Consider the following 14742-nt stretch of genomic DNA (forward strand, 5'->3'; position numbering starts at 1 on the left):
TGAAGGGTATGTAACGCAAGTCTGAAACTTTAGTGTTATCATATCTATCAGCACCCAAGGGCATGTCATCAAACTGGATGCTTTGGAGTGAATACTGATTTCTAGATCAGGAGTCTTTTTGACCTTCAAGATCACGATCGTGGAGTTACTGTACATTTTTTTCTACTGTACATAGGACACAACAGATCACATCCTTGGGAAAGGAAAGCACCTAGATAGTTTTAAAAAATGGATTTAATGAACAAAGTGATAATAGTTTAGTTTTAGCAAAACAGAAACTGTTCTGAAAAAAGATTGAACCTAAATATGATTAGATTGCAATGTTCCAGTGAACTATGGTAAAAATCATATAGCTTCAGAGATTTATATACCACTAGGTCCCAATGAAACTCATAGTAGCACACACTGAAATCCATAATCATGTCTTGGTGAGAATTTATTAAAAACTGAAAAGTTTTAAACATAAGTATATTTAATGGGAACTCTTGATGTGCAGACTAATGGCACCTGACAGGCTGGCAGTTTTCGGAGCTGCCTATTAAAACTCAATTATAACCCATTCACTAAGCACATGCCACACAGCAATGCACATGGTGGAGCGTACGCTTCATCTGAGTGTCACAGATTTAATGTTTGATTTAATATCACGTTAGCACATCCCTTGGCTTCCCTGACAGTGCAGTTGGTAAAGAATCTGCCTGCAATACAGGAGACCCATGTTCGATTCTTGGGTTGGGAAGATCTGCTGGAGAAGGAATAGGCTACCCACTCCAGTATTCTTGGGTTTCCCCTGTGGCTCAGATGGTAAAGAATTTGCCTGCAATGCGGGAGGCCTGGGTTCAATTCCTGGGTTGGGAAAATCCCCTGGAGAAAGTAAAGGCTACCCACTCCAGTATTCTGACCTGGTGATTTCCATGGACTGTATAGTCCATGGGGTTGCAAAAAGTCAGACATAACTGAGCCCCTTTCACTTCACTAGCACATCTCTTAGTTTATGAGTTACCATTCCAATGTTGAAGAGAAAATTAAATTTATGCCAGTCTGAGTTTCAGTCCTGGGAGGAGGAAACCCACATTCAGCCCTAAGAGGAGGAGAGCAAATCAGGTACATGAATCTCCTCCTCTTGTCACTACAGAGGTGTCAGAAAGTGAACATCAACATTAAGGGAAACTGTAATTTTAAAAAACTGACATATGAAGGCAAAATTAAAATCTCAGTGTTTTCTGATAGAGGAAGCTTGAGGGTCCCTAGTGTGACTATCCCCATTGATTACAGAAGAGCCTGTACTGTCAAGAAGCATGATACAAAAAGGTAACCCCGATTCCAAATGCCTTCATCCTGAATTCAGTAAGTTACGCGCCATGGTATGCCATGTGACAGTAATGTAACTACCCATAGCCATCCCCTGGTATCTGGGGGCGTGGCTCCAGCTCCCTAACAAACACCAAAATCCACAGGTGCTCAAGTCCTTATTCTATAAACAGCATAGAACAGTTGGCTCTCCTGTATCCAACCACCTAGTGGGACTGACTCCTCAACTGTGATTCAGACGCCGGGGGTCAGATGCAGGGGTCCAACTGTATGCTATGCTCATGTCGCTGTGACCCAAGAGCCTGTATTCCTAAAGCAACACTGAATAGGTCTCCAACAAGTAGGCCTCACTGCTACCAATGTTTAGGGGGGGAAATCATTTGCACTAATTTATGACATCATTATTTGCTTAATCTGTGTATCTAAAGCAGCTTCCAATTACCCAACTTTAAGTGTAGTGGTTATGACTCATGAATAATCTTGACCTTGATAAAATTCTAATTTGGAATGGATGGACATCCAAATTAAAAGACTTAGGATTCAAAGAGAACAAACAGTGAATCACTATCAGCCCAAAACTAAAATTTTGGCTCTGAGACACAAGAATTAGTTTGTTTTTTAGGGAAGTCATAAATGTCATGACCCATAAGCAAACATGTATCTACATAAGTGCTCCATTTTTCCAAACATAAACTGGGAAGAAGACTTTCAAAAGGATAAAGTAACTAAATACAAACAACAGACACAAACAAAAAAGAAGGAATTAAAAATATTCCATGTGGGCAATGCTATTGTAGTAAAGTAAACCACAGTGGTTTGAAACAGCTTCACATTTGGTATTTGATATTAACGATTTCCAAGGAACTTTGAGTAAGAGGAAATAATCTGTTTTACAGGTTATAGGAGTTTAATCATATAATTCATGGCACCTGGGTGGTCATTCCAATTAAAAGAAAATCAAGATCCTTTTCTTTACTATTTTGGTCTAATGTAATTTGCCAATCTCATCCATTTTTGTTCGGACTTGCAGAGGAGATGGTTTGATATTGGGAGGAAGAAAAGACTCCATTTAAACATAAACAAGGAAGAGAAAAAATGCACTATTTTCTTGAGGAAAGGTTACAGGGCTATCACCAACACTTCTTTTTAAATAAGGTAATTATTTTTGTCATCTCCGAAAAAGGTATTAAACCTCTGAGCGCCAGTTGGCTGAAGAGGTGATAAATGGCCTACTTGTCCTTCTCCCAGTCAGTCCCAGGAGGGAGTAAGCATTGCCTGTCTCCAAGTGGCACCAACTCATATTGGAGAATCTTTCTAAAACACCACGTTTTTTTTTTTTTGTTTTTTTGAAAGAAATTTTTCACCCATTTCAAGTATTTAAGCAGACTGGAAGCAAAAATATTATTAATTTCATGAACACTGCCTCTCCTTATAAAAGAATATCTAAAAAGTAATGTTATTTTAATCTTGTTTCTGACCCCCTAAAATAAGCATAGCCCTTTTACTAGAAAAATAAATTAGAATGAGAATGGAAAACTGCTGTGAAGAAAATTACATTACATTTTAAAATTGCATCCTATAACTGAAGAAATATATCAGCACTTAAATATAGCTTCATTTTCTATAATTACAGTTTTTCAAGTCCTGAGATAGAAATATGAAAAGCACTTTAAAAATAGATCATCTCAGTACCTGCATGTAGATTTGTATGGATAATGTACCTGGATATGTGTAGATATGTTTAGATAATGTATTCTCTAATTCTTTATTCATGTACATATTGGTTGAGTTATCTATTTAGTGTTAAATCCTTCCTTCCAGATTTAGTCAGCAAAACTTCCTCTGCTTTGAAATATGGTATCTGATCAAAAGTTCCTAAAATATTCCAACTAACATCTGTACTGGAATCCTAAGGAAGTGGATACTTTCAAAATGTTATTAAGTAAAAACATGTTACTATCTCTTGAAGAGCTGGGAGCTGTATCCACCACTTACTCTAAATTTCCTCTTTCCGTCTGTTTACCACTTACAGTGGCACCCCCATCACCATCAAGTGTTCAGTGCCAGAAATCCATAGTTTCCTCAGTGTCTGGAACTGGCAGACAGAACCATCAGACAAAATCCACTCTCTTGAGCCAATCAGGGAACTGAGATAACCCAGCCTCACCCTAGGAGAAGGAAGGTATTTACTCTGAGATTCATCTCAGTGACAGCACAGACTGGATGCTTTGCGGTTGTCATTTCAGAAAAGCACCCCCAAAGAGGCAAGGCAATCATACTTTCTGAACAAATTTACACAAATTTAACTCTTTTTAATGCTTTTTTATGTATACCATTTTTAAAGTCTTTATTTAATTTGTGGCAATGTTGCTCTTGCAGGGTGTTAGTTTGCTTGTTTTAGCTGTGATGTATGAAGGTTCTTAGCTCCTTGATCAGGGATCAAACTTGCTTCCATCACACACTGGAAGGTGAAGTCGTAACTACTGGACCACCAGGGAAGTCCCTTAACTCTTGCACATAAGCTTCTACCATTGTCTTTTCATTAATTTGGTGAAAGTATATTTTCATCTTTTAGCTATTCTGGGATGATTTCACTATCATGTAGAATGCATATTTCTATCTTGTGCAAATTAATAACATAAAGATGAGATGTCTGCACATTAAAGTAGCAACAATAGTATGTTTCTTTAATAAACATCAAAGTATTTGAGCTTTGAAAGTATTCAGGATGAGTTCATGTGATATTATATGGCATTTTACCCAGTGACTTAGGTATGGAGTTTAGGGAACGACCATCATGCCTTGGTGGTCTACGGCTAGATATGTCCCCTCCAGGGACAGACACAAACTTGGCACACAGGACAGGTGGAAGCGTATTATAAGCAGGTCTACAATACATAATCTTCCTACACTGAATGATCAAATACCTTGGATTTCCCCCAACTGTCTCAAAATCAAACATCCATGTAACATCCTGTTCCCATACTACAGAAATCAGGACAATTGCTAGTAAGCTTATAAAAAGAAAACATGTAGTAAATTAGGTGGGAAAGAGCTGAAGAATCACGCTAAAGAATATCACTGTTTCTTCATATGCCGAGGTATTTTGAGGACCAAGTTTTAAGGTGAAATAAATTACAAAATAAATGGCTAATTACAATCTTTACAAGTATAGAAATGGTAAATTACATCTTCCTGGTTTACTCTAAAATATTCATCTCCTCCCGATCTATCCAAACCAGGACAGTACTGAAGTTGACCTTGCTGAGAAGTCTGACTTTTAAACTCTGAAGCATTGCTATTTACAGAAGGGTATGCATCTGAATACCTCTTTCATTACATCCATTTTATAATAACTGACTTTTGGGTTTGAGTAAATTTTCTGCTGCACTAAAAAATTAAAACAGCGAGTACAAAGTAATTGTGTTATTTACGTGATAGTTCATTGCTGCCCCTATTCTGGTCTTACTTTTAATAGGGATACTTGTAAACAGATTGAAATGAAGGAATTGCTAGGACACTTTAGGATTCTCTCTCTCTCTTTTAATTGCAAGCTTATTGGAGAATAAGTGTATAAACAATGGAAAATCCAATCTTATATAAGTTTTTTATATATTATTTCAACAGACTGTCTAAAAATATTTAACTTGGTAAGAAAGAACATGTAAGCCATTGATGGCAGCTTGAAGAACCATTAAGAGGTGAATGTGTACGTCTGTGTGTGTGTGTCTGTGTATCTAAGCATGACCACTGTTTACACTGCTTGTTCTGCTTGGAATCTAAGCCAGAAGAGCCAAGATGACTGTTATTAGTGTATTTTATAAATGCTTCTGAGTAGAACAGTGATGAGCGCTTACATAAGTTAAGTGGTCATCACTATCATCATAAGTCCAGAGCATATAGAGGAACTCAGACAACATGTATGGGTGGTCAACAAATGAGGACAGCAGGTACTCTGAGGAAGTCTGAAGTTTCTACAATATTTCTGTTTCTCATGAAGTTCTGGACTCTCCAGCCAAATGGGTCTGCTCCCAGTTGCCCAAACACCCACTGACTGCATTGGCATTACTAGCCTCTGTCCTCTGCTCTCACACTTCAATATCCAAAATATCCCTCCCACTCTCCTTTCTGTAACCAGCATTTAACCATTTTTCACAGCTGACTCAACATCACCCCATCTTTCCCGTGACTGCCAATGCATCCCCCAGAAGCCTAGCCACTGACTTCTGGTAAAGCAAGAGACTCTTACAAAATGTCTTATAATTGTCTACATTTATAGATTAACTCATTTCTGGTATTTTTAATGAGTAAGTTTCTGGTTTCTTAAAAACGATGATATACTTGTTATAGACAGGAATCACTCACTCTACATTTTTTCCATCACTCACTGCACAGTAATTTCCTGTTTATAACTGAAGCTGCCACTAGTGAGGATTAATTAAAACATCCCTGAATTGAAGTAGATTTAAATATGAGACTTTGGAGTAAAAAGTATATAAACCTGGTTCTAATGGGTAAAGTAAGAGGTAGGGGTGTCCATAGGGCCTTCTTCTTGAGTCTTTCAATTTTCCTTCTAGGCTGTTATGAGGCAACAGGTGACTGAGGAAGAAAGCCCTTTGGAAGAAAATAGTTCTCCATTCCAATCTTTTACCACAAGCCCTGCGGATTACATAAATGCAGATTCCAAAATTTTTCAAGAAACCCAGTACATATGTATTTTAATTCTCCCTCCACACCCAGCACGGTCTGTGGCAGCATCTCATAAATAAATATATTACTGTTTCTTCAATGAAGCTTAGATATATTCAAACATAGAGGGTAAGTAAAGACTACATGTAGCTTTTTGTCAGATCAGGTCAAGGTTATAGAACGAAATAAATGTATGAAAATGAGCTCTGGGGTTTCAGAAATGCAGAAAAGGAATCATCAGGGATCCCTTCTAACACTTGACAGCTACTAGAGTGCTATCAGTACCAGGAAGGGGTGAGAGCCCACAACAAAAGGTATTCTAAGGCACCTATTTGATTCTGTGATGGATGCCCAATAAAGCAAATTAAATGAATGCAATTTTTCTCTAACAGTTAAACTACAAATTAAGTAAATCAATTGTGGATAGGAGCCTCCTGAATAATTTGCATTTGAGTAAATTTCAGAAGAAAAGATGACACTGACAAATCTAAAATATTTACAGTAAATTTTAGCAATATAAATCAATCATTATCTCTTACTGTTTAAAGTTCTCTGCTACATTTATACTTCCAATGTGAAAAATCAATGATACCTTAATTCACAACTATTAAAATTGGTGTTCTGCAACAAAAAGTAGACCTTTGAAGTATTTAGAGAATGTAGCAGGAATAATGTAACAGGTAAAAGGGGCTACAATGTAATGTTTAGAAGTTGGAGGACATTATCATTCCTCTGCAACTACTAAAGTCTGTTCTTTCAAACCCTATTATTTCTGAAAGGTCACATAGGTAAGATCCCTGTATTTCACTGAAGTTATATTAGTGGAACTTAGAAACAGGAATTATTTCTAAGTTGTACAGTTAGTGCAACTTAGAAATAGTAATTGTCAGAAATTGTTGTTAGGCCTCTAGCTCTGCAGCCATTCTTTTGACAGTACTATGGATTAGGCCATTATGATCCACCTTTAATCAGAGAGCATCTTGGGATGAACCCTGGAAGAAAGTCCCAGTTTCTTTCAGATTGTTCCATTGTGGGGAATGTAAGAGGGGATCCTGGCTGCAGAGCAATGCTTCCTCTGCCTCCTTGCATACTGGTCCACTTACAAGAGGAAGAGAGTAATAGGCCTTTAGCAACCCTGAAGGCTCTAACCCATTACCACGCTTTTCTAAACTATATGCTGCAAAAGTTTTTTTTTTTTTTTTTTAAAGGAAAAAGCTCTATTCTTGCTCCTGGTTAAATCATTTGAGTCTTAGATTCATCATCTTTAATAAAAAATATAACACCCATCTCACGAAGATGTAGTGGAAAACAAAATGAAATAAATGTATAGGTAATCACAACATTGCAGATATAACCTAAACACGTGTTATTTAAACACCTACTCTCAGTGTAGGTATGCATGGTATCCAGGGGGTGATCTGAACTTGTGAAGACCTCTATGGTCACCAAAAAAGACAGCAGTGCTGAGACACAGCAAGTCCTCATTCTCTCACACCTGCATTTATTGAACTCAAAAATATATATAAGGATCTAGGTATTTAAACTGTCTAACCCAATAAAATACTTCTATTTTTTGAAATGAAAGTGGAATTTCATGATATGAAGTAATTCTTCCTTTTGTTAATCATAAATCAATTTTTATTTATTTATTTTTTAAATTATTTTAAATTTTATTTTTAACTTTACAAATTGTGTTAGTTTTGCCAAATATCAAAATGAATCCGCCACAGGTATACATGTGTTCCCCATCCTGAACCCTCCTCCCTCCTCCCTCCCCATACCATCCCTCTGGGTTGTCCCAGTGCACTAGCCCCAAGCATCCAGTATCGTACATCGAACCTGGACTGGCAACTCGTTTTCATACATGATATTATACATGTTTCAATGCCATTCTCCCAAATCTTCCCACCCTCTCCCTCTGCAACAGAGTCCATAAGACTGTTCTATACATCAATGTCTCTTTTGCTGTCTCGTACACAGGGTTATTGTTACCATCTTTCTAAATTCCATATATATGCGTTAGTATACTGTATTGGTGTTTTTCCTTCTGGTTTACTTCACTCTGTATAATAGGCTCCAGTTTCATCCACCTCATTAGAACTGATTCAAATGTATTCTTTTTAATGGCTGAGTAATACTCCATTGTGTATATGTACCACTGCTTTCTTATCCATTCATCTGCTGATGGACATCTAGGTTGTTTCCATGTCCTGGCTATTATAAACAGTGCTGCGATGAACATTGGGGTACACGTGTCTCTTTCCCTTCTGGTTTCCTCAGTGTGTATGCCCAGCAGTGGGATTGCTGGATCATAAGGCAGTTCTATTTCCAGTTCTTTAAGGAGTCTCCACACTGTTCTCCATAGTGGCTGTACTAGTTTGCATTCCCACCAACAGTGTAAGAGGGGTCCCTCTTCTCCACACCCTCTCCCGCATTTATTGCTTATAGACTTTTGGATCGCAGCCATTCTGACTGGTGTGAAATGGTACCTCATACTCAACTCCATAAATCAATTTTTAAAAACAAACTCAACTTCAACTACAGTGAACTCTTATCTAATCTCATGTTGGCAAATAATTGTAGTTAGTAATCTAGTGCTTTTTTTAGGTTTTGCAGGTTTTTTTTTTTTTAGTTTGCTTGTAATTTTAAATATTTCCTTATTTTACCCCAACATGTCTAGTTAATTTAAATTACATAATTAGGTAAAACTACCTGCCTTACTTTTCTGACATTGACTTGCTTGTACTCACATCCTTGGGAAAAACAATTTAGAAGTTTTTAGTAAATCATACAACCATACATGGGCTTCCCTTGTAGCTCAGCTGGTAAAGAATCCGCCTGTAGTGCCAGAGACCTGGGTTCGATCCCTGGATTGGGAAGATCCCCTGGAAAAGGGAAAGGCTACCCACTCCTGTACTCTGGCCTGGAGCATTCCATGTATATTCCATGGAGTCACAAAGAGTCAGACATGACTGAGAGACTATCACTTCACTCACAACCATAAATAATTAGAAAAGGAACCTAAGTCTAGGAACAAAGAGATCTTCTTTCCATTTGTGATTTTACCTCCCAATTTTTTGTGAAGATCCCCTGGAGAAGGGAAAGGCTACCCACTCCAGTATTCTGGCCTGGAGAACTGCATGGACTATATAGGCCATGGGGTCGCAAAGAGTTGGACATGACTGAGTAACTTTCACTTTGGGGCTTTGGGGGTGAGGTGAAGGATGGGATAGTTAAACATGATTCACACCTTGTGAGCTGTCTTCTATTTTAATATTAAAAAAATAATTCTGAAGTGTAAATTAACAAAAATCTGCATTTCTTGGGGATTATGTATATGTAGAGTCTTCTATTAACCTTCTGAATTCTCTTCTTAAGGTTTATGTAGAGCACAGAAAATTAACAGTTAGCTCCTGATTGTTATCAAGGCTTATATCCAAATAAGGCACTTGTTTTGTCCACTAGGGAGAGACATGGAGTCTTTGGACCATGTCTCTTGGCATTTTCACGGCAAGGATACAGCAGCTCCGCTGAAGGCTCTCTCAAGCTTATACTCAACCGCTGGGGAACACTTCAGTGAGGGAATAATACTCTGCTTTATGGATGGTCAACCATGAAAAGCCAACAAAACTCATAAAGGTTTTCACAGCAAAGGGAAAATTTAATTAAATCACCAATGAAGACAGTTTTGAAAATTAAGAATAAATTAACTCCAACCAACAGAGAAGTATATAAATACATGCACATGCACACATATGGTCCCCTCCACTCAAGATCCATCCAACAGAGTTAGTGACTCTTACACAGGCTCTTGGCTTATCAGGATAGGCTTCTAACTGGACCTGCTATTTCACAGTTTCTTAACTGTAAACCAAAGTAAGTTATCCTAGGCAGTAGAGAGGAATTCTCTTCCTAAGTCATACTTTTAAGAAATAGTTTAACTCTGAGGAAACAGAAACTGAATCAATATCATGAAATCCAAGGCATTTAAGCTGCAGGAAGCATTAGTGGGTCTAAGACCACATTTTCTTGTGGCATCTGAGGACAGGAAGACATTCTTATGGCAGTAATTTTACCAATGTAAAGATCTGTGTTGAAAATTATTTTACAAGTCACATAAAACACCCTTTTCTGCACTTTAGTGTATATGTTTTTACTCCATAGTTTTTTTCCTTGACCCCACTGAATGACAAATTCCAACATTTAATTTTTTCCCCCAAATTTAAGTACAAAGGTATTTTTTTTTAAATCAGTCTTCTCAATCTTAAAAGTGTGTTTCAAAATAAAACTGGGGAGGCAATTTAATTTGTACACATTCAATATATGCTAAACAGTAAAGCAAACTCAAGGTTAGCAGTTACACAAGCCCAGCACTACTCCTGCCATCAGATGAAATAAATTGCTGCAATGTAGTTCCAGCCACGGAGAAGGCAATGGCACCCTACTCCAGTACTCTTGCCTGGAAAATCCATGGACGGAGGAGCCTGGTAGGCTGCAGTCCATGGGGTCGCACAGAGTAGGACACGACTGAAGCGACTTAGCAACAGCAGCAGCAGCAGTTCCAGCCAGGGGATACAGCAAAGTGTGTGAAGTGAGACTTCCCATCTTATGTGGAATAGGAAATTTTTTCATGAATTCAAGAACTTTATTAAACATATTCTCCATCCTTATGTCAGATCTGAGCTCTTAAGGTAAACATACATTTTTTTTTAGAAGAGCAGACACAAATAATATATGACATTTGGGAATCAGATTGTCCCCAAAGCATCTTGGCAACATTTTTCAGGCAAAGAGTTAAACATCTCATTGACAAACAAACAAGAAAATCCACCTTACTTTTCACAGTTCTTGACCACATTTCAGAAATGCAGCGTTTACTAAGTCGAAAAGCCATGCCTGATGGTGATTTGAGATGCTCTTGTATCTCAAGTTTGACCAACTTCTCCAGGTGAATCTGAAGTCTGATGCCCTCAAGCCCAATTACTAATCCCACAGAAGACGAACTCTCCAGAAAAAGCAGCCTCGGATGACTGGTCATCCAAGCCCTGGGAGCTGCTGAGGTCCCAACTCACTTGCTAGGGAAGAAAAGAACCCTCCCGGCGGGTTAACCCGGGCTCCAGCACAGCTCGGCTCCCCGGCGGGGACCGCTCTCCAGCCGGTAGGTTATTGGAGCGCGGTCACCAGCCACCTTCCAAGCCCTGCACTCGGCGTAAATTGCTTTCCTATTTAGTAACAACTTTCTGTGGAAAAAAAGGAGAAAACTTTTCTCTCAGAAACTCTACACTCAGCTCAGCAACTTGGGATCCAACGCACACAAGGTGAAACACAAGCCCATCCTTTGCACAGGTTCTGGGTCCTTTGAGACCCGAACCCCACCCCCTCCCCGGGGTCCCTACGGTCCCCGAGGCCCCCACGGTCCCCGCAGAGCGCACCCACCTTGTTCTCGCCCGCGTCCGGCTCCGTGTCCGAGAAGCCCAGTCCCGACTCGAAGGCGGCGGCGGCGGCGGGCGCCCGGCGCGGACCGGGGAGCAGCGCAGCGGCCAGCAGAGAACACGCCACAGAGCAGAAGCCCAGCAAGTGCATGGTGGCCGGGCCACGGGCGCGGGGGCCGGGCGCCCCGGCGAGGCTGCCTCGCGGCTCGGCCCTGTCCCCGAGGGCCGCCCGGGACCCCGCGGAGCCGGGGCGGCGGCAGCGGGTCCGGGCTCGGTGCTCGCGACGCTGCGAGCCGCTCTACCGCCTGCGCCCGCGAGCCGAGGGGTCAGGGCAGCGCCTCACAGGAAACCGGACATCCGAGCGCCCGCGACCGTGGCCCGCGAGGTGAGGCGAGGGCGCGGGAGGACGGCGCCCCGCTCGGCTGCTCGGGGAGCGAGGGATAGCCGAGCCCAGACGCCCCGCGAGGCTCGCGCCCTGCGGCGCCCCCGGGGCCCGCGAGCCCCCGCCTCCCCCTCCCCGCGGCGGGGCGAGCCGGGTGGCCGGGCGGCGAGAGCGGCGGCGGCGCCGGGCGGCGAGGCCGGGGAACGCGGGGCTGCGCGGCGGCGGCGGCGGGCGCAGGGGCAGGGCATGGCTGACGCGCCCTCTGCCTGCGCTTATGTGAGAGAAAGCGGCCGAGGGAGGGCGCGTGCCGAGCCCGGCCGCCCTCCCCGCGCGCCGGCCTTGGCGGCGTCTCCCGGCGCCCGCGCCGCCCCTCCCCCGCCCCCCGCGGCGCGAGCCCCCCGCGGGGTTGGGGGGGGCGGCCGGCGCGCGGGCTCCGAGGCGCCGGGCTCAGGGGGCGCAGGCGCCCCGGCTCCGGCCCGAGTTCCCCTTAGACTGGCCCCCAGCGTCCCCGCTCGAGGGGCAGGGGAGCTCCAGATTCTAGAAGGTGCGAGAAAGTCGGCCCGGGGCAGAGAGCCCGCCGGGCTCCCTGTTTCCCCTCGTTGGGCGACTCGGGGCTCCCCACCCCCCCGGGGGATGGGAATGTGGGCGGACTATGGGGCGAAGGCTCTGGAGCGGTTGGAAGCTCGGGCCTGTGGCCTGTGGGGCCGCCGGGCCGGGCGCCTCAGGAGCGTGGGGGAGTGGGTTTGAAGGAGGAAGCAGGAGGCGGGAGACATGTGTGAAGCTCGTTGTCGGACGTGAAGTCTGCAGAAGCCAACGGCTTCTCCCAGTCGGAAAAGTCAGCACGGGCAGAGCGCCCTGCCGGCCAGCGCTCACCTTAGCTCGGGTGGCCTGAGTGCAGACGCCCCCCGCGCTCAGGGTTTCCTTAGCGCCCCCAAAGTGGGAAAGCCCCACATTTACCTGGGGCGACGTTTCAATACACAGATCATAAAATCTCAGGTGATGAGACTTTGAGTCCACCCATAAGTTCTGAAACTCCCCTCAAGTAAATCCCTGATTTACTTGAAGCCTCAAATCTCAGTGACCAGGAGTGACCCACCCCACCACCACCCCGCCCTGCGTGGCCGCCCATCGTCGTTAACATTTTTGATGGTCAACGTCACTGAAAAGTGTTTTCTTCCACCTATCCATTGCTTTGACTTCTGGACTTGGCTCCATAAATCAAGTCTAACTTACTTCTGTGAGCTCTTCAAACCATTGATAAATGTCTGTCATAGTAACCCTCCCTGCACGCCTCTTTTTAAAGACCCCTTAAAGTTCCCTCTTCAACTACAACCTCATTTTGCATGTTCTTCAGCTAGTATACTCCCCAGAACGTGACTCAGTACTTAAAAGTATTCCAGCAAGCTTGAGAAAATGGCCTTCCTTGCCCAGATATCCTACATGTGTTGATGCCGCCTTGGATGGAGTTTACTTTCTGGCAGTCAAATCAGTGTTGAGTCACGTTACACTGAAAATCAACTAAATTTCTCAAGTTTTTTTTTTTATCCGTGTACTGCTGTGTAGTCATGTTCACGGTTCCCTACATTTGTGAAGTCGGTAGACGGTGCCCAAGATTTGAGCTTTGTTGTTTCTCTTATTAGACGCTGTCCTCTCAGACTTAGTCCATCATTGTAGCTTGTTGAGATATTTGGGAGAGCTGAGCCCACCGGCGTAGTAGTTCTTTCATTATGTTCCTGCTCTTTGCCTTTTTGATTAATTTGCTATGTTTGTCTTCAGATAAAATATCTGAAAGGGAAGAGCTAAGGACAGACCTGGGTAGGATTTAAGTAGATACTGGAGCTTCCTTTTAACCATTCTAGTAATTCTTAACTTTGACTGCACCTAGAATACCAAAAGATTTCAAAACCACACCTGAGTGTGTTTGCGCCTGTGTGCACCATCATGAGACTCTACTTAATTGGTCTAGGTTAAGACGTGAGCCTCAGGATCCTGTTAGGCAACCAAGTTGAGAATCTCTGGCATCTCCAGCTGGAGCCCGGCTTACCCCTGAGGACTGTGAAATCAACAGAATTGAAATATAGTAAGTATATTATTTGTTTTATTTGAAATAGAGCAATAATCACCGGATTCCCCCCCCCCCCCCCACCTTGGAAAATACTATCTTCCTGCTATGGTTATTAAGTACAGGAAATGCTGGCAAAATGTATACTTGAGTGAAAAAGAAAAACAAAATCGATGATTTCAGAAAACAATCCCGCATTAATCATTTCAGGGCTTATCTGTTTCCCTGTTTGTATGTTTCGGTTTTGCTTGCTTACCGTATGGAAAATTCTTTCTACCACCAGCCCACTTTGAAGTGTAAGAAGTGCATTTTTCCTGGCTTGTGAGTCCTTTATTAGTTTCAGACAGCACCTGTTTAATAACAGGGCTTCTAAATAATGATTTTCCAAAAAGTGCCCCCCAGGGGGAAGAAATTGAGAAGGGGAGTTAGGGAGCAGTGTTCCTGTTGCCCTCTCCCTAGAGCCCAGCTGGAGTGACACCTCTTGTCTGATTTAAATATTGGGTTTCTGTTTTGTTTGAAGGCATATAATGATTATAGTATCTTCATTCTGTGTTCTCCAGTATCCATTCTGACCATCTTTATTTCTGATTTCAGTTTTTCTTCATTTTTGCTTCTTTAATTTTACTTTGCTGATCTATTTCAAACGTCTTTAGCTGAATGCTTAGACTAAAGTTTGTCTTTTGTCTATTTTCTGATGAACTTATTTAAAAAACGTTTCCATCTAAATTTTGCTTTACATATATATTTGCCACTTTTGTTGTGCTTTCTTTGTTGAGCAGTTGTAAATTTATCTTAATTTCCCTATGACCCTTTTTCTTTACCTGAAAAATTATTTCATTTTTGTACTTTATAGGCTTATGGAATTT

General features: G+C 42.2%; 1 protein-coding gene across 1 annotated transcript in view; it reads right to left on the reverse strand.

Annotated features, from left to right (window-relative positions):
• Positions 1-11730, reverse strand: part of VEGFC (vascular endothelial growth factor C) — an 85556-nt gene extending 73826 nt beyond the window's left edge. The window contains exon 1 of the mRNA XM_019953582.2: positions 11437-11730. Coding sequence (XP_019809141.2) covers positions 11437-11583 — 147 coding nt within the window. The 5' untranslated portion in view covers positions 11584-11730. The remainder of the gene's footprint in view (positions 1-11436) is intronic.
• Positions 11731-14742: the final 3012 nt, after the last annotated feature.

This window comes from Bos indicus, chromosome 27 (assembly GCF_029378745.1).
Source record: "Bos indicus isolate NIAB-ARS_2022 breed Sahiwal x Tharparkar chromosome 27, NIAB-ARS_B.indTharparkar_mat_pri_1.0, whole genome shotgun sequence".
Lineage (NCBI taxonomy): Eukaryota > Metazoa > Chordata > Mammalia > Artiodactyla > Bovidae > Bos > Bos indicus.